Source organism: Gavia stellata, chromosome 9, assembly GCF_030936135.1.
Source record: "Gavia stellata isolate bGavSte3 chromosome 9, bGavSte3.hap2, whole genome shotgun sequence".
NCBI classification, from domain to species: domain Eukaryota; kingdom Metazoa; phylum Chordata; class Aves; order Gaviiformes; family Gaviidae; genus Gavia; species Gavia stellata.
The window spans coordinates 4,255,659-4,274,883 of NC_082602.1; the positions used below are offsets into that span (position 1 = coordinate 4,255,659).

Consider the following 19,225-nt stretch of genomic DNA (forward strand, 5'->3'; position numbering starts at 1 on the left):
GGGGCCTCCTGGTGAATATCTAAAGGCAGAGCAGCATCGCTGTGGTGATGGGGAGATGTGGATGGTACGGGTAAGCAGACCACCCATCTCCATCGCATGCAGTCCTGGGGACCTGCGTGTTCTGCTCCTATGCAGCCGCTTTTCCTGCAGTCAGTAAAAGGGCATATGTGGCATCTGATGGCCCTTCCTGGGAGAGAGTGGTGGGACTGGAAAGAGGCTTGGATGAGGAGGAGAAAGCGCTGGTGAACCCAAGGGTGGCAGATGCTCCTGGTTTATCTCCATGGGAAGACCTTGGCAACTTCCAGATGTGGGTTCATGAAGTCAAAGCTGGTGGTGGACCTGGCGATAGACACAGTGTTAGGTCATTTTATGTAAATAAAACCTAAAGGAAACTAGAGGGAGCTGACACAAGGCAAGGATGCAAACCAGAAGCTTGTTAGCTGTTCGACGGCGGAGGTATTACTGGCAGGGCTCTCCCTGTGCTTTCAGCGGCAGAATTACTACCTGAACTGTGCTTTAATATATACTATGTGGGAAATAACTCCTCTCCGAGCTGCAAAACCTCGTTTCTAATTCCAGCTGGAGGGGAAGGGTAGGGCTTTGGGCAGGCAGACCCTCCGTGGTCAGCGTTCCTCCCACCACCTGATGCTCTTGGTCTTCCCGGGGACGTGGGGTCCAGCCTGGGACAACTGCCTTCTGGTGCAGCCAATGTGCCTCTTGGGCCGGGCTTTGGCATATCCCGGGATGCATAAGGAATGTAAACATACAGCAAAGCCCCGTGAAAATTGGGATTGTTGCATGAATGGGCTAAAGCCCCTGGGTGCTGGGGGGGAGAGGGAGGCTGGGGGGGTGCGTGCCTGTGTGGCACTTGCTGATAAACTGCAGTGAGCATGTGTCCGTTTGATAGCACTGTGCCCTTTGGAATAAAGGCTTTTTTTTTTTCCTTCCCCCCCCCCCCCCCCACCAAAGCCTCGAGATGGCTTGCCCAGATTGGCAGCCTGATTAAGCGGTCTGTGGATGACATTAGCTGTGACTGACAAGCGCAGTCAATCTCCCTCTGGTGTCGTATTGGATCAAGTATAGCCTCACCAGTTAACTGCCCTGTCACTCCTCTGGAAGGGGAAAAAATAAGTAAAAAAAAAAAAAAAAGACAACCCAGTGAGTCTTTTGCCCCAGTCTGAGCCTCCTAAAACTTGCCCCCCGGAGAGATTGCTTGCCGCGAGTGGTCCGGTACATCCCATTGGAGGTGGGATGGTGGGTTTTGCTTGGCTGGCTGGGGACTTTCTCCTTCATCCCTCCCTGCGCGGTCGGTCGCAGCACCTATAGCTGGTGTGTGCACAGCCCTGCTCCGGGTGCCTGGCTGGACACAGCGGATAGGCAAGAGCAAGCTGCAAAGCCTCGGAGAGGCAGCGCAGGGAAACGGGGATTTGGAGGCTTGCAGGTCAGCAGTGCATCGGCCCCTCTCCCCTAAACCTGCCCTGCCCAGGGCTTGGTTGTCATCTCCCCGAGGAGTGCCTGCCCTCGATAAGCGAGCTCTGGCACAGGGCTTGTGCCTGGGATTGGGAGGAGAGGTGCGTGGATGCCCTGCCGTATGTCCTGGAGGCTGCGGGTGGTGGAGCTCCTCTCCTGGAAGACTGGCGAAGCAATTTGGTAGGGTGAGTGCAGAAGTGCAGAACGAGCGGGCTGGGTGTGTTTGGAAGAGGATGGTTTAGCTCTGGCATGGCAGTGGAGTCTGCCTGCTCCTACCCAGCTAACTGCTGCGGTCACCAGAGATGGGTAGAGACCTTCATCATCTCAGGTTAGGAGGGACCAAGGGATGCCAGCTAGAAGAACGGCTCCGTGATTACCATGCTCTTGCATCAGCGATGGCCAAGGACATGAGTATTGACTCTGAAGGGCTAAGAGGCAGCAGGTTTTACAGGAATAATGTGGAGCAGGCGTGGAAGACGCATACAAGGAAGAAAAGTCTCCCAGCGCGTCAAAACAATGGTGATCGTGATCCCTTGGAGCCTGTTGGTAGCACCTGAAGGAGGAATAAAGGGTCACAAGTGTGTGGTGGAAGTGGTGGTTTTCTGCCGTGCACCTTGCTGGGGGACCACAAGCGAGAGCCGTGTTGAGAGATACCGTGATGGTATATCCCAGGGTATCGCTGGGTGATAGCAGCAGTCTTGCAGAAGGAAAATCCAGCTGATGATCCACGAGATGAAGCCACAGATGATGGCTTGTTCACAGCGATGCCTTTGGGAAAGCGTGAACTTGCCTTCAGGCTATGTGGTGTGCGGCTGTGAATCCCGAATGAATTTCTGTGAAAGGAGTGGCGTGCCCAAAGCCAAGAAAATGTTGACAGTCCCGAATTAAATGTGAAAGGAAAACTTCTGGCCATCCTAGACTAGGTGGCAGGACATATGTGTGGGAGACTGGTGTTTCACAGGCTGGCTAGGCACCTTTTGACAGCAGCCAGGTTATGAGGGTAAGAGCTTACGGCCCCATCTGAGATGGGGAGAAGGTTGCTGAAGGTGCCCCAAGGATGCAGCCCTCGGCAGTGGGCTGGGCTGCGGGGGAGCGGGAAATAGCTGTGGTTGGGACGCGAGTGTTGAGGTGGGATGGGGCTGATGGGGCTGTGGCTTCAGCCACAGCATTCCTTTTGTTTATATTTTGGGGGATGGTTTCCATTCAGCATAGCGTGCATCTCTTGACCTACGTTTTTCTATCCTTCAGACTCTCTCTCTTCATCCCCTGCCATTGCGCACTGCCCTTCTGAATGCTGGGATTTGGGATTTGTCCTGGGATTTGCAGGCCAAAGCAGAGTCCTGCCTCCAGACCCTCCTTCAGCTTTCCCCAGCTCTCAGGTGCCGGGCACACTCCTCTCTTAACACATGGATCCTGTGTGCTTGCAGACTGGTGGTTTGAATGCCTCCCGGCACCTGATACAGCTGGATTTGGAAGATGCAACTTATTTTTAGTATACCAGTGGTGTTAAGAGATATATTTTGAAATAGAAGGGTTTGCAGAAGCGAGTCCCCTGCGGGAAGGGCTGCTTGGTCTGTTGTAGCCTCATCTGCCCCTTTCAAAGCCTGCCGGCCCTGGCATGGCAGCCTGGTATGAGTGTGCTTTGAAGCCTCCAGAGATGCCAGTAGTTCTAAATAACCCATTTTGTCGGGGTCCTTCTCATTTTCTTTCCAGATACTCAACTCCAGAGGCTGAGATTTAAATGTGCCTTTGCAAGAGCGCTGCCTCTAGTGCTTTCCCACTTCTCGAGGTGGTTAACAAACCTGGTGCCTCAGGAAAGAGGGCAGTGCTGAAAATCCCTGTCTTGTTACGGAGGGAGCCCAGGCTGCTCCCCCCTCCCATGCCCATGCCACCCCCGAGCAGGTTTCCCACGGGTGCTAAGCAGGTTTGTGCATGAGCACAGCTGGGACCGGCGCCCAAAAGGTCTTGGGATCATCTCCCTCCTTCATCTTGGGTAGATGAAGAGGATGCTGAATATGGTCTGGTTCTCCTTTCTTAAGGTGGGATGCTGAAGCACAGGGCATGAAGGTGGTGGCAAAGAGTAGCACGGTTAGGAAGGAAACCTGGACCCCTGATCTCATCCGGGCTTTGCTATGCCTTTGCCTGAAGCAGTGTCTTTGCTGTTGCAGCAGGGTTGGGGTAAGGAGGGAGGTGATGCTCTAATGGCCGTGTTGAAGGAACCTGGCTTGGATCTGCGTCCGGTGTGGTGGGGGTTTGCGAGGGGCTGTCACCCTGCCGCTTCGCTGGCAATTTTTTTATACTTGCACGATCTTGGGTTTTGGCTCGGCTCAAACCAAAGGCAGTTACGAGGGATCACAGTGGGGGAAGCGCTGCCTCACGGCTTCCAGCGAGCCTCCTTGCCAGGGGCTGCGCTTGGGACGTTGCTCCTGCCTCTTCCCCTCCTGGGACTGGCTCCTGGGACTCCCCATCAATGGGCATGAACTATCTTGGCCGGACCAGTTGAAAGCTCCGCTTCCCCATGCGCAGCCCTGTTTTTGATGCCTGGAAGCCGAACTGCATTTCTTAAAGCCCGCAGGCTTGGGCGGCTCCGGCTGCGTATCGAGGAAAACCCATCCCTCAGACGCAGCCCGGGCAACGCCACACCAAACCTTCGTGGAAAATCATTCTGTTTCTCTCCCGGTACCTCTTTCCCTGCATCCCTCGAATGGTAAATCTTTCCTGGTTGACTTTTTCCCCGGTTCAGGCTGCGGTCATCGTTCTCGTACGTGCTCTGCACTTGACTCTGTCACCTAATGAGGCTGCGGTACAGGGCGCTGCGGTCCAGGGGCAGGCTCGAGAGCTTCCAGCTCCGTAAAAAGGGAGTCGAAAGAAGTGAGCCTGGTTATTAAAGGTGAAAGGAGGCAATTAGAGGGAAAGGCAATCGGGTGATGGGAGAGGGGAGGCGCACCGGGTTTTGCTGGGATGGCTGACAAGGCGAAAGGCTCTCAACCGTGGGAACAAAGCGAAGGTATTAATCATGCGCTAAAACAATAATTGATGTTCCTGGTCGCCGAGCTGTTGGCTTCCCCTCTGCCTCCACCCTGCAAAAGAAAATACTGAAAAAAGGAAGGCGGGTGGAGGGAAGTGGCTCCCCAACCAGCTTCTATGGGGGACCGTGCGATGCTCTCTGTCCTCCTGTTAGCCCTCATTTCAGGGGTACCCCTCTCCATCACGATGCCAAGCAGCAAGTGTGCATCTCTCTGTCCCCCGAGCCTCTCCTGGCTGTGCTGGCCCTTGCCCGACGTGCCAGGGAAATAATGCCTTGCTTCTGTCCTCTTCCCAGGTTGGGGCAATCGGCTGCCGTACTTCATAAACTACTTCTTCGACACCTACCTGCTGATCAACGAGGATACTCCCGTGGGTAAGTGGGGTGTGCCTGTGGGCAGGGGGTCTGCTGCTGCCGACCCCTTAATGGAAAATGGTGAAAGAAATGCTTTTCTTTTGATTGACAGATGTAGCTTATTTTTCTTTCTTTATTTAGCTAGGGATCGGTTTTTAGTAAATGCAGAAATCGACCCGGTCATTCTCGGCCTCTTTCCAGGCTCTCAGTCCATTAAACTTGTGCTCTTCAATCAGGGCTCGTGACTGGCTTTTAATGCGGGAGGAATCGATTGGGAGTGGAGGGCGGCTGGGATGGAGGCTACGGAGGCCCCTTCTCACATCTACTGCCGCCTTCAACCATGCAACCCGAGCAGCAGCCTCCTTAAAAAAATGCTCTCGCCACACCTAAGTCGTCAGCGGAGCTGTCAAGGGTTGGAGGACTCTGGAGAGGTCTCCTCTAGTGACTGCTCAGCTCAACCAGGGCTTCCAGCTGAGGCTTCTGTCTCTTCTTGGGCGTCCCCATGGGTGCATCTCTTGCAGCCCACTGTGTCTCGCTGGTGGGGTTTGGGGTGGTGTCTGAGCAAGGAGGCAGGATGGGGAGTCTTGGTGGTGTCTTGGATAGATGGTGTGGAAGCTTCTGGGTGGTAGCTGAGCTCTCCGCAGCGATGCGTCCTCGGGAGAAGGCTTGCTGGAGCTGCAGCCGTCTGCTTGGGGAGTTTTGTTTTGAAGCGATGCTCAGGTTTATTCGCAATGGGAAATAATACTGAGAACTGCTGCTCAGGTGCCTTTACTCACAGCGCCGCAGAAGGCAAGCTGTGAGCAATGTAAGGAAAGGAAGGACCTGACTTCATTGTAATTTTTCTCTAATTTTTTCTACCTCAATAACTTGCATCTGAGTCATTTTTTCCCCGCCTACTTCAGCGAGCCCACCCCTTACAGGTCGCTTCACACCTGGTTTCTTTGCTTTGCTGGCTGTATGCCCCCCGCCCCTCCGTTGCCGGTGTCCCCGCAAACGCACAGGGTGCTGAATTTGCCCCAGAGAAGGAAGCAGCTATGCGAGAGCTGGTTGGGAACAGCTTAATGGCAATGCTTCCTCACCAAGTACGCCGTTCTCGAAGTACTTGAGCTTGAAATACCTTGTGGGAATTGGACTGAACTTCTATTTTGGCAGAAAATGGGGGAAGACTTGTGACAGTCTGCTTTCCACTGAGATATTGTATGAGTAAAATTGTGCTTGGAATTACTTTGGGGGTTGAATTTTTTTTTTAAACTTTGTATTACACTGTACAGAAATGAAATTCACTCTTAAGAATATTGGCACCTTGGGATTTTGTTTCCAGATGCACCGGAGGGAAATGTCAGCCTTGAAAGTGTTGAGAAACAGCATTTCTGTGTTTTCTGCTGTTCGTAGGTGTTTTCTGAGTTAGGCTTATTAATGTATAAAAACAAAAGCATCGTCGGGAAACACCTTTCCTATCCTGACTGGGGGGTGTGAGCAGCAGAACTGTATACGGTGCCTCTTAGCTAGAAAAAACCCAGCTCCTTTTTGGGGGTCTGTTAGAAGTGCCCATCACCGTGGCGTTGGGTGACCGCCCCTGTGCAGCCCCTTCCTCCCCTCCCTACGGCATCCCCGGGCGCTGCCTTACGTAGTCCCAAAGCGAGCAGTCCCTGCTTGCTGCCTGCCCTGCCGAAAGGAATCTTAAGCAACAATTAAGAGATCATTCCCCCTCTAATCACTTACAAGAGTAAATTAGTCTTGTCAGGAGCTATTAAGACAGAGAGCTCGGAATTCATTAGGCGAGATTGGGCCGAGGGAGCTGCTGGCGCTGCCGCTGGTCCAGGCTGATTAATTTCTCCCAAAACATCATCAATGCCCATCTGTTTCATTTAGGTCCGGGGAGAGCAATTTTCAGGTGGACTGGCCCTCTAGTCAGTTATTTCACCCAGAAGTAATGGAACGCGCACGTGCACACGCGCGCGGAGGGAATAGGAAACGTGAGCCTGAGGAAGGCGAAAGGCGGTTGAAGGGGCCGGGGAAGACGTTTGCAGGAGAAGGGGGGAGATGCCTGAGGAGGAGGGATAACGACCGGTTGGGCTGCAGTGGCACGGGTGAGGTGGGACACTGGGAGAGCCCATGTCAGCTGCCGGTAGCCGGATCGTGGTGTGTTTTACTCCGAAAGCAGAAGTACGGGCTGGTTAACAGCCCTTAGAAGGAGACTTTGCAGGAGAGGGACTGTCCGTCTTCATTGCGCTGCTCGCTGCCTCAAGCAAAATCATTCCAAGGGCCATTTCCTTTAATCCCAAACCTTTTAGAGGGCTGTGGGTAAGGGCGAGCGGCGTGGCTATTGATGCCGGGTGAGTTGCTGGGGGTCTCTGGCGAGGTGCGATGCCCACCGGCATGCCGGGGAGGTGGCATTGCTGCAGGTGGGGTTGCCTGTAGCCCTGGAGTTGTCGGCAAGCGGGGATGGGCGGGCAGTGCTCGTGGTTTCTCTTGGTTGGGGTCCTCCCCGCTGCAAAAGGAACGTCGTCTTAGCATAATGTAATGACTGGAGTCTAATTGCCCAGCAAATGGATTTGCTGTATGCAGGACAGGAATGGGAAAATGAAGATGATCAGTCATGTCGGGTCTGTAACTAGCCTTATAACCACCTAGCTTGGATTCAGCCGAGTTTCTCTGAAAGCTTTCATGCCTCAACGCCTTGCAAAACGCATGACAAAAGAGGCTATTCAGACGAGTGTAATTCTACTTTCCCTTCATCCTAGCGATAACATTTTAGCATCACTGGAATAATGTTGTCTTAAAAGAGTGGGAAATGCTTTAATTGTTGAAGCCAAGCGGATAGCAGGCACTTGGCTGTGCCCTCGGGCCATGCCGTGTCAGGGGCACGGTCCCCTGGGCGGGCTGGGGACAACACATCCCTCCTTCCCATCAGAGCTTGGTCCTGCATGCCCTGCTCAAAACTGGGAGAGGAGACTAAATTTGGAGGACTGATCTCCTCTGTAAAGCCCGCTGAGGTTGAGCGGTGCTCAACAGGGGGGGAACCCGCCAGGATTTAGTTGCAAGGCTTGACCACCCCCCGGGCAATGTGAGTGGGAGAAGATGCCGGCGAAGGCTGCAGAGCTGGGAAAGGCACCTGGAATGGTTGGCAGGTGGGGAGGCCGGGCTCCCCCGGGGCTTCTGCCAAGGCTGCCTGCTATTTGATTCCCTTAGTTATTTCTGGGCAGGAGAGCGTGCAGCTGAGGCTCTCGGCTCTCCGCCCCGCTGGGATGCTCTCCTGTGAGCATCACCGGGATGCCTCCAGCGCCTGGTGGGATGCTCAGCCCCAGGTCCCCCAAAGTTGACTGCCTCAGCATCTCCTCCCGCTTGTTAACCCGTGACTGCGTGGGGCCAAGGAGAAGCTCTGACTGAGCAAGTCTGATGGTCGGGGCTGCTAGTGAGTGACAGCCCCGAGCGGTGCTGGCTCAGCACTCGCAGCCTGGCTGGGTGCAGGGTTTTTGGGCTGAAGACCTTGCGTGCTCCCTGACTCAGCAGCTCGGTGCCACCGTGATGTGGAGGTACGGGTGGCCGGGGGATGCTGAGCACAGCACCCGCGAGGAAGTGGGGACGTGCATGTTGACAGGAGGCAGAGAGGGGCTGAAAGCACAGGAGTGTGCGTGCAAGGGGTGGGGCTGTGCTTTGTCCTCAAAGCTCCCTTGTTCCTTCCCTTCAGCTGTACGCCTCTCCCAGGAGGTACGGGCTGTGCTCTCCATCCCCTGGGTTCACCGCGCTCAGAAAGCAAGGCAGGTGACTGATGGGGAATTTTACGGGTTGCTTCTGCCCCTCTTTGCTATGTGCAACTTTTGCTGAGCTGGTAAGCACACCGTAAATAGCCCGTGTTTTGGGAACAGGGTGGGTATGCCTTTGTGAGCTTCCAAAAAACCCTGCTCATTTGGGGACTTGAAGATGATCACTTCCAAACGCTGTTGCAGGAATTTTGGTTAAATATAGCAGAAGAGAGGGTGATTGCTGGAGACACCCAAATCTCTTGGTGGCATTGACAGAGTCATGAATTCTGCCGGGGTGCACGCACGTGGAAGCAGTCTCGCTCGGGCACCTAGCTGTCTGTTGCCCGTGCTGTTGGACGCTCAAGGATCCCAGTCTGGCTCGTGGCACTGAATAGGAGAGCTTTGCTGCCTGACAAATTTCTGATGGTGTGGTTTGACTTGCTGCAGTGGGGAACTCAGTTTACGCTTTCCCAGGGCAAGCTGGAGCCCTTCCAGAGCAGGCTACGTTGAGCAGACCGTCTCCTCCGCTTGCAGGAGAAGGCACGAGGAATTTGAGAGGAAAGCCCATTTTTTTCTGGGGAAACTCACACCAGCTAAGGGACTCCGAAATATATGGATGTTTCTCCACCAAGTTCTGAGGGGCAGAGCTGAACCTTGCTCTTTATGAGACCTACTTCACCAGAATGGGCCATAGTGGACATTACCCATGGAGTTGGGGCTGTTACTGTGCACCCCAAGTTGTTGCAGCCTGAGAGGGGCCGGGGATAGGGGAGCACCGCTGCAGTGTAGGTGTACTTTGTTGGCTGGTGGTGATTAAAGTATTTAGGTTGATGTGTTGCCTCTTGCCTTCCAGGGCTTTCTGGGATGGAGACTTATTTCCCAAGAGGACTGGAAGAGGAACTTGGTATTTAGCAGGCAGTGGCAGGGTGCTCGCTGGTAACTCCACACGTGGGTCCGAGGCAGCGTATCCCTCTGATACTTGTGGATGACTTGACTTGATTCTCCATCCTAGGCAAGGACCAAGCCAGAGGGCTTTTCTTCTCCAGGCAGGGAAGGCTGCCATCTTCTGTGGGCTGTATCTGTAGTTTCCAAGGCAATCATCTCTTCTGCCACGGCCTTTCACTGCAGTGCTCTGGTCCTGGGCAGCCAGATGCTCTGGCACCCGGGTAAGGTCCCCGGGGGTGCTGGGCCATTTCAAGCTGCTACTGAAGATATGGTTATCTGCGTGTGATTGAGCACGGGCTGTCTCGGCTAAACCCTGCCTGCTCGTTTGATCCCACAGCTGTAGGCATCTGCGGTGGCTGGGCTCCTCTGTGATGGCACTTGCCTAATGCATCACTGGAAGGAAAAAAAAAGTGCTGGCTCTCTGGTTTCTGCATACTTCTGGACTGATTAAATTGTTTCAGAGCCATCTGGGCCAGATATCCATGCAGGAGGCTTGTGGGCCATCTGTTGGGGACAGCTTTGGAGCGGGGACCGTGGGCATCTGAGCACGGGACCCTTTTTCCTTTGGTGTCTCCTGGCCTCCCTCCTTGCTGGCGGGAGCATGCAGCTACTGCTGGAGCCCGGGGGGGGGCTGCCCTAGCATATCTGCTGTTGTGTCCCCCTTACTCAAAATTAAATACTAAAGCTAAAAAGAAAAAATTAAATTAATCTCTGTGCACCGCAGGGTTAAAAGTCACGGTGGCAAGACCAGAAAGCATTGTGGGCATACTGTTAATGAGGTGCTAAGTGGGTCCTAAGGAGGTGTGACTCAGAAGAGCAGCAGAGGATGGCTTTAAAGCTCGGGTTGACTCCTGAAAGGGCCAAGGCAGCACAGGGTGCCTTGGCAGCCCTGGGCAGTGCGAGAGCCTTTGCGAATGATACGCAGTAGGCTGGCTTCTAGCAAAACCTGGCAAGTCAGAAGATACTTTTGGCAAATGCGGTGGCATTGGTAGTAGCGTGGATGGTGAGCTTGGGAAAGCCTACTTGTTTGTAAGAAATGCGAGTTAAAGCAGTGGCCGTGCTCTCTTCACGCTGGTGCTGCTGGGCACTTCCCTCCCGTGGCTGAATTTGTGGGGAAGGGTGTCTGTGCCTGTGTTTGGTCTGATTAAAGATCCCACCTGCCTTACCTTTCGAGGTGCTCCATCCAAGGTGGTTGTGCGGTGGTCAAGCCTCCGTCCAGCTTCGCCGGCTCCAGCCATGCGTTACTGCCCTCCCTGCAGCCAGGGCTGTGCTGAGCTCTTCACAACCGCCGAGTTAGCCGGGAAAACTGTCCCTGTATTTTTTTGGGCAGGGATTAGCTTGCTGAAACAGCCCCAAAAATGCTCCAAAGAAAAGCTAATACCCTTTCAGGAAGGCAAGGTGGGCATGTGCAAGTGGGAGGAAGGTGAGACTGCAACAGCCCCAGGACCTTTCCCCAGCCCGGTTACCAGCACTACGTGTTTAGGGTACAGCTAGCATCTGTTTGTTCACAGATTTTTCTTTTTTCTTCTAGTCTGTAAAGCTCGTTTTCAGCTAGACCAGCATTTAGGCCCAGCTGATGGTAGAGCTGCAAGATCAGGTGGACATATAAGTCAGAGGAGACAAGATGATGCAGGAGGGCAGGGGCAGGCTATGCCTTTGCCGTCGCGTTGCCTCCGATCAGCTTCAGCTGATGGTGAAGCTATGCTGCTGTATGTAAATAATCCCCAGGTGGGAGGGCAAATGCATAGCAAAACAAGTGGGCCAGTGCATGATGGAAGTCAGTCTGTGGCTGGGTACAGTTTGGGCACCACACCGCAAGTGTACTGGCCACCCTTCCATTATCACTGATGTGGGGGCAAGGGTTTCATGATGGTAAAAACCCGGTAAAGTTTTTTTTGTTGGTGGTTATCTGGCAGGCAGAAGGTGAGTTGGCAAGCATAGGTAGACCCTAGACTGCTTGGTTTGCTGCTGGGTGGATGTTCTTAGCCACAGACCACAGTGGAGGACACTGGCAGGGGTTAAATCTGGGCTGGGGTCCAGCCTGGGATGTTTCCCATTGCGTTTCTCTGAGCGGGTCCCCCTGAGGTTATCTGTCCGGTTCAGAAAAGGACGAGAGGGGGGAACAACTCCTCTTCCTAGGGCCAGAAGTAGTTTGCTACCTTTGCAGGGTCTGGGGAAGCATTGCTTTTTCTGCTGTTAAAACCATCCCCTCCGCTGGACTGAATTTGGTGCCGTCAGCGATCAGCAAAAAGGCTGTGCGTCCCAGCAGGCGCGCGAAGCCCAGCTATTTCAAACGGCCTTTGCTCCGAGCGGCTTCGGGCTTTGGGGCTGGTGTTACAGCAGGTACGTGCAGCCTGTTTTCCGTACGAAGGGTGGAAGCTGCGTGCTCCTTTGGGCTGACAGTGCGAGCATAGACGTGTCCATCACCCCAGCGGGGTACATGTCTGTGTGCAGCCAGCGGAATTGATTTGGCCTTTTACAAAGGATAATTCCAGAGGAATATGCTAGTCTCTGACTGCGAGAGAGATTGAGATATTTTTGAATAGGAAATCTGCGTCGCGAGCGTCATTATGGGCATCGCTGAGAGTGGGTGTGAATATTCTCCTTTTAGAAAGGGAAGCATTGCCTTCATCTTCAGTATCACTTGAAAGCAGTATTATGTGTCATCAGATGGCTATTTACTGTTTAAAACTGGATTTGCAGGCTTCTTGAGTGTTCTGCAAAGGACCAGCCTTGTTTCTAAGTGTGGTAACGACCCTAATGAACAAGGATAGTTGAGGAGTATTTTAAGAGGAGGATTTCAGTTCTCCTAACCTGAGCCCTTCTTCTGTCGTTTGTCCTTAGAAGGCTCGTTGATGAAATTACTTGTTGAGCTGTAGAAAGTACAGCATGGTTAATGAAAACTTAAGGGTAGAAAATTAGTTATTCCCAACATCAGGAAACTTAAGGAAAAAAGCTTCCCCCAACCCCTTAACCCTGCGTCATTAAATTAATCACTTCATCAATCACTTAAACTTTCATATCTGCTTTGCTAATAGGCAATAACGTTAATGCTTACGTTTAAGAAGGGAAAGAGAGAGAGGGAGAAGGAAGAAAGTATATTTGCAATATGGACTAATTAACATGTCAGGGTAACCTTGCTTTTGGTAACTGCCTCATCAAACCATTTGAAGGCTTGATCTCGCCACCTTTCACGTTGGAGTGCGTGAGCCCTTGCACGCGGGCTAAGCCCTTTCAAAAGAAACGGAGGAAGACGTGGGTTTGTGGTAATGAGGTCTGGGGTGATTCTTATGTGTGAGATGACTTTAGTAGCATTAATTGTCTGTACAGGGCTGTCTGTGGGAGCTTCATTCGTGGGCTGACTTCATGCTGGGCATCGGGCTGTGCTCGACAGAGCACTCCTTGTTACCTTGGAGTGTCCAGGCTTGGATGTCAGTACCGTCTCAGCTCGGTTCAATTGGGTCTTTTCCCTGGCTGGTTGGAGGCATTAGCATGGGTGACAAACCTGATATACAGCAGGGATAACAATATGAGTCAAGCTTGGTAAAGCAAAAAACACGGGTTGGGGGGGAAAAGTATATATGCCTCTGTGTGTGTGTATATATTCAGATTTGGAGGCTATATGTATATCTTTGTGGAGGTATTAATATTCTAAGGGAATGTGTTATGGGCCAAGAGTATTTCCCTGTACTGTAGGGAAATACTTGCATATGCATACACTCATAATTTTTGGTTTTGGTGGGGAAGGTGGGCTGTGCTTTCACTTTGAGTCTATCAATGGGACCTCTTAGGAAAAAGCCATGGTCATAAACAGTGATAAACAAGCTTGTGCATTTTGCCAGATCAGCAACTTGATGTATTTGGGTTGTGTGAGCTTAAAAAAGGAAGGGGGGGGGGGTGGCGGGGGGGAAGTATACCCCATTACCCCCTGCTTCTATGTTTGCACACATTTTCATCCGAGATCTCTGCAACCTGGATCTGTTCCACCGCTCTCTGGCTAATTTTCTTGACTGAGGAGCAAAGCAAGAACCACGTGAGAGGAGGCAGGGTGATTGCCTCGCATTACACAACGCTCAGGCGAAGTCCATGCCACGCTGGAGGAAAGCGATGGCGCGTTACGCAGTACGCTCTCGCATCTCGGCATGCTTCGCCATCCAGCCTGGGGCTGCGGTGAAGCGGCAGGTGCGTCGGGCGAAGGGTGCTGGGAATAGATGGGTTTGAGATGGGCTGGCACCCAGCCACTTGCACGGTTCGAAGTTTATCGATGGAATGCTGCAGAGGCACGCATCCAGCTCCGAAGGCAGCCGGGTGAGGTGGGGAACAGCTCGAGGCGCTTTGCTGCTGCAAAAGGTATCCCACCATAGCCCCAGTTGACTCTTTTTAACACAACTTTCAGACTTCTGGCCTTGTGAAAAATGAACCTTTTAATTAAACTTTGGCCGCCATGGAAGTATTACTTTGTCTTTTAAAAAAAGAAGAATTCAAGCTCTTCCCTCCCCATACCAGTTTGCAGTTGTTGCTTCCTGGTGTTCAGTTTTGTAAAAGAAATCATAAAAGACCAAAAAAACCCAAACAAAAAGGTAAAAAAGGTCTTTTCACCTGCCTCAAAATCATCTGAGCAATTAAAATGTGAAAATTGACTTAGCTAGTCCTCATTACGGAAAACCACCACGTTCCTGGATGAAAATAAGCAGGTAGAAGAGAACCTTTCTGGAAACATATGTATGTGCTATGGTGCTGAGGTGGCGGAATAAAACTCCTGCTGTTGGGAAGTGCCTATGCAGAAAACTGCCGTGATCCCGGTGAGCATCCCCTGGTTGGGGCTGGGGTGTTGGGAGGCATTGCACTGCCCTGGCTGTGCTGATAGCGTGGCTGGCAGGCTTGCCTCTTGGGAAGCTTGTTTTGTCACGGTTTCTGCAATTTTGGGGACCGCAGGACACGCAGGGTGGGCACCTCGATGTTGTCGCACGAATCCATCCCCTCCCCAGCTCATGGCTATTAAACCAATTTATCGCCGGCGCGTGCTAATGCACCCTTCTGCCTTTGAATGGCTTAATGTGCTTGATTGGCAGGGGGAGTTAATAAATTGGTTCGTCTTGTCAGCCTGTTCCCGTACATTGATGGCTTTTGAATTAACTGTAACCACTTGGGGGGGGGGGGAGCTGGAGGCAGCGTTGTTGGACAACTCAATGAAAACATCTGTTCAATTTGCAGCGGTGGTCAAAAGAGTGAATAAGCTCCGTGCGCTCCCTCTCGTAAAGATTTATTAATATTGCTCTTTACGCGAGGGGGAAAGATTTCAAACACTTGACATTTAATGGTTAGTAACTCAATTTTATTCCATTCATCTGCATGGGTTTGTCAAATGCCTGCCCTGTTGAGGCTCCGGTATCGTATCACGTAGGCTGTCTTTCTGTGTGCGCACGATTAGGAGGGCAACTGGGTACCTGAATACGGAGGAACCTCTTTCTTTTTTCTTTCTAATTGATTATTAGGTTTGAGGCGAGAGATCGTTATTATGGAATGTAATACTCTTGTGCAAACAGTGATGGGGCTTCGTTCCTTACTCCGCTGTTCAGTTTCAAGCAGTTAATTTGAAAATAGGAGGGGGAAAAAAGACTTTAAAATGTAGAAAGTCCAAGGGAGACTAACGATTCGGGGTGTGGGGAGAAGTGAGGAGCATTCTCACAGGCAGATATTAATGGTCGTTACTAACGATTTTGGGAAACAGAGGGGAAGAAATAGATATGGCAGAAGACTATAAAATAAGTAACGGCACTGCGGAAAGCCTCGATTCTTGAAACACACCTTTTCCCGTATGACAGCCGCGTCGCATTAAACACATCCTACCGGATAAAACAATATTTCTGTATAAAAGAGCGCTGATGTAAAACTCGGTGTAGGGGGAAGGTAGGGCGAGTAACTGAAAGGGACCACATAGAAAGCACCATCCTTCCGCCGTCCCTGAAGCAGCTTTCCTAGGGTGGAAAAACAAATAAACTCCCTGGCTTCTGCATATATGTTCTTTGTCTTGGAAAAACTGTTGCAGCCCCGGGGATGCTGTCTGCAGTCCCGTTGGGTGCGGAGCTGGGAGCGACGGGTTGTGGAAGGCACATCAGCCAGAAGCTGTTACCAGCGTGTATTGGTGGGGTTGGGGAAATGGTCATAAGTTAAGGCTCCGTACTGGAGAGGGCAAGGGAAGGAAAAAAAATTCCGAAGCTGGTATCATCATCCTGCAACAGGATGCTCTTGCAGAAACCATAAAAATTGGCAGGATCCTGATGGCGAGGGACAGAGGAGGGTGAGCCCCGCAGGCGCTGGGACGCTTCGCAGCCGTTTTCTGGCAGATGGCAGGTAGAAAAGGTGTCTCCTGGAGGGGTACTACTGCCTCCCTGGATTTTAAACCAGGAGCTTGGTTTTTGCATTCCGGGTTGTAAGTTGGAGGTGTGGTTTTTTAATTTTGCTTCACACGCTGCTTGTTTTGCACCTCGAGGACGAAGAGACAACGTATTCCTGTCCTGTTGCAGAGCAAGCTTGCAAGGTGCGGAGAGGGAGCATTTTAAATATAACTTGCTGATTTGCGGGGTTTTTTTTGTTAGAAGAATCCAGATTCTTTTAATTTTGCTCAGAAACATGCCGTTGGCTTAGGGAGCTGTTGGACTGAGCGAGCTGTTTGCTGGCTGCGTGATTTCATGCCTCCATTTCCAGTCTTGCCCTTTGCTTTACTGGGGTCCTTGGTGCAGCATCTCTGGTTCTCGGGGACCTCCCTGTGCGTCGCTTTGGGATCCTGCTGGAGGGGGGCGTGGAACAGGGAAGTGGGCTCCGTCTCCCTATCCAAGACTGAAAAAGCATGGCAGTAGCACGTGAGTGCGGTGCTAAATATGACAGAAACCTGGTCTGCCTTGCCAGGCTGCTGAGCTGGAGGGGTGTATGGGAGCTGTACGTTTTGCAGGCTACATCGAGGTGGGGAAGGCTGGCTTGACCTGTGGGAGAAATAGCAATTAGTGTCTGGATGCTCTTACTGGACTTGCTCCATAAAATGGGACAACGGTCCCTGGGCTCGAGGAGAACTGGAGTATTTTGCGTGAGAAGGTGTTGCCTTAGGCATCGTGTCGGCTGCCTCTCTTGGACTTCGCATCCTTCGGGCAGTACCAGGGCACTGCTTGGGCTGACATGACCAGAGATGTCTTCGGTAATTCTTTGTAAGTCATCTCTGGGGGTAAAACTGCTCTGCAGCAGCTTTGCCCTCCTCCCTTGCCAGGTTACCAACTGAATTTCCAGCATGCAATGAGAGACCGAAGGCTGTTGTTCAGTCCGGAGCATAAATCACTGCCTCTCTGTTGTCCTCACTGATTTCGGACCAATGACTCTGTCCTAGGATGATCAGGAGAGGGTTTCTTTCTCCAAAAATTTCCTCTCTTCCAGTGCCTCTTCCCCACGGGCCAGAATTTGATGGTTGTGGCTTTGCGCTCAGCGGCAAGTGCCCAGCTTTTCTGGCATCGGCTTCCTAAACAGCAGCAGCAGTCTGGGGGGGAAAAAAGGCTCAAGGTCTGTTTGCGTTTCACAAAGAGCTCGTTAGTTCGTATTGAAAGCCAAAAGTGCTGCGCTTGGTGGGCGTCCTGCTGTAAAATCAGCTGGAATCTGTTGGAGGTGCTGCTTTCTGGTGTTTTGGTGGGGTTTTTCGCCCCCCTCCAAAATACAAGCTCATCCCAGGCACCAGCGATACCACAGATGGTTCAGTTCTGGTTTGCCCTTTGTGTATCCTGCATCCTGTATCCAGTGGCATCATCCAGGCAAGCAGAGGGACAATTTTCATTAGGACGTTGATCCCAGAAATGAAGGAATGCCCCTACTGCCCCCCAAAAAGCTTTGCTGGCACAGATCTGCATGCAGCCTCTCTTGAGCAAGAAACAACGTGGATATTTGGCTGCCCTGGCTGGAGGGTGCCGGTAGGGTTGCGCGGGGCGGTGACAAGGGGCTTGGCTGGGTGAGCTGCTTCGCCAGGCGTGGGCTCATCCCTGTTATCTGTTAAACCCACTGCCTTGTAAAAGTGGAAGTGGCCCCAGGTGGTTGGATAATGGCATCTTTAATTGTGCTCTGAATGAGATTAACTTCTTCTCTGACAGTTTGACATCTTTATTATTATTAATGTGTGAATAATACAGTCTGGGGTTTTTTATACATAACTTTGGTAGCAAATGTTTTCCTGTTGTTCAGCTGTGTCTGTTGCTGGTTAGCCCCCTTCGGATTCCCAGGCTCCAAGGGCAGGGATCCCTGAGGTCAAGGGATGCTGCTCCTACTTCTTTCCTTTTTAAATGGTTATTGCCATTGCATTGCAGCTATTCTCATTGATTTATTGTTTTGACCTGTGAGTAGAGGTGGTGGGAAGCAAGTCCTCCGGTAAGTCTGGAGTTACTCAGGCCAACGTGGGGGGTGATGGGATGGGACGGGACGCGGCGGGCTGGGGACCATCCCTCCCAAAGGCCAGTCAGGAGGAGCAATATCCATGGGCAGGGAGGAATGACTGGCCCTGTTCCAGAGAGGGATTATTATGGCCCTAAAAACTGGGTATAGGTTTGCACCGCTCCCCGTTGCCTGGGCGAAAGGGAGAAAATGATTCCAAAAGCTGTTGCCCTGCAGTGGAAAAAATGCTGGCTATGGGGAAGAGCTGCTGCCGGGGAGGGGGCTTGGGATGCTGGTGGGGCTGCGGGTGCTCTGGCAGGGGCTGGGGCCGTCTCTGAGCGGCAGGGAAGGGAGCTGCGGAGGGTGGGAGGCGGCTGCAATCTGTCGACTCCACGAAAAGTAGTTTCTGTGATGTAACCGGCTGTTAAACGGGATAACAAGGTCAATACTGCCTTTGCCTGGGAGAGCTTCAGCCAACACTTCTATCAAAACCAATATTAATTTTCACTAATTAGGAGCTGCAGCTAATGAGTGTCACAGCTAATTTACCTCATCCATAACGAGGGAGAGGAGGGGGTCAGGCGCCCGGGATCAGAGCCTGCAAATCTGCCTCCTCTCCGCTCTCCCTTTCTCTCTTGGCTGAGCGCGGGTTCGTCACCTGGATGGCTCGCCGTCTGCGGGGACGTGGCCGTGTGCGCGGTCCCCCCCAGCCTTCCTCGGGGAGGGAGGGATGCTTTGGGGAGACAGGGAAGGAGCCATATGGGGAGAGGGATTCTGCAGCAGGTGTTGTCTGGTCCAATCTGAAAGGAATGAGCAGGCGAGCGACCGATCAGGTGAGGCGGAGAGGACTTGGCATCAAGGCATCGCCCGGCTGCTGCCAAGGGGGAGGCGGGCAGGCGACCCGCTGGCTGCTTGGGAGAGTGCGAGAGGGGTTCTGGAGCTCAGCTCAAAGCCGTGAGGGAGAAGAAAGAGCTTGGAAGGATTTGCAAGGGAAATTTTGGGAAAGAAAAGGACGCCTGTTGTCCTGAAGGGGAAGTTGTAGCAAAGCGTGTTTGCTCTTGAAACTCTTAAATTAATTTCAAAAGCCTTTACGGTACATTTTCTCCCCGTTCTCTTCCATACCTTTTATCCAAACGACTGCTGTATGCCAGGGTGCACAAGCCAGCCTGGAAAGCACCCTGAGCACGAAGTGATGAAGCAGTTAGTCTGTCACCGTTCCTACAGCCTTCTGACTCCCTAAAGCGACTCTCTTTCTCTGATAGAGTATTGCCGCGGGTCTTTG

General features: G+C 52.3%; 1 protein-coding gene across 1 annotated transcript in view; it reads left to right on the forward strand.

The window, feature by feature from the left end:
* Positions 1 to 645: 645 nt before the first annotated feature.
* Positions 646 to 19,225, forward strand: part of CDH23 (cadherin related 23) — a 201,700-nt gene continuing 183,120 nt past the window's right edge. Inside the window, exons 1-2 of the mRNA XM_059821557.1 lie at positions 646 to 673; positions 4,793 to 4,870. Of these exons, the coding sequence (XP_059677540.1) occupies positions 646 to 673; positions 4,793 to 4,870 (106 nt within the window). The remainder of the gene's footprint in view (positions 674 to 4,792; positions 4,871 to 19,225) is intronic.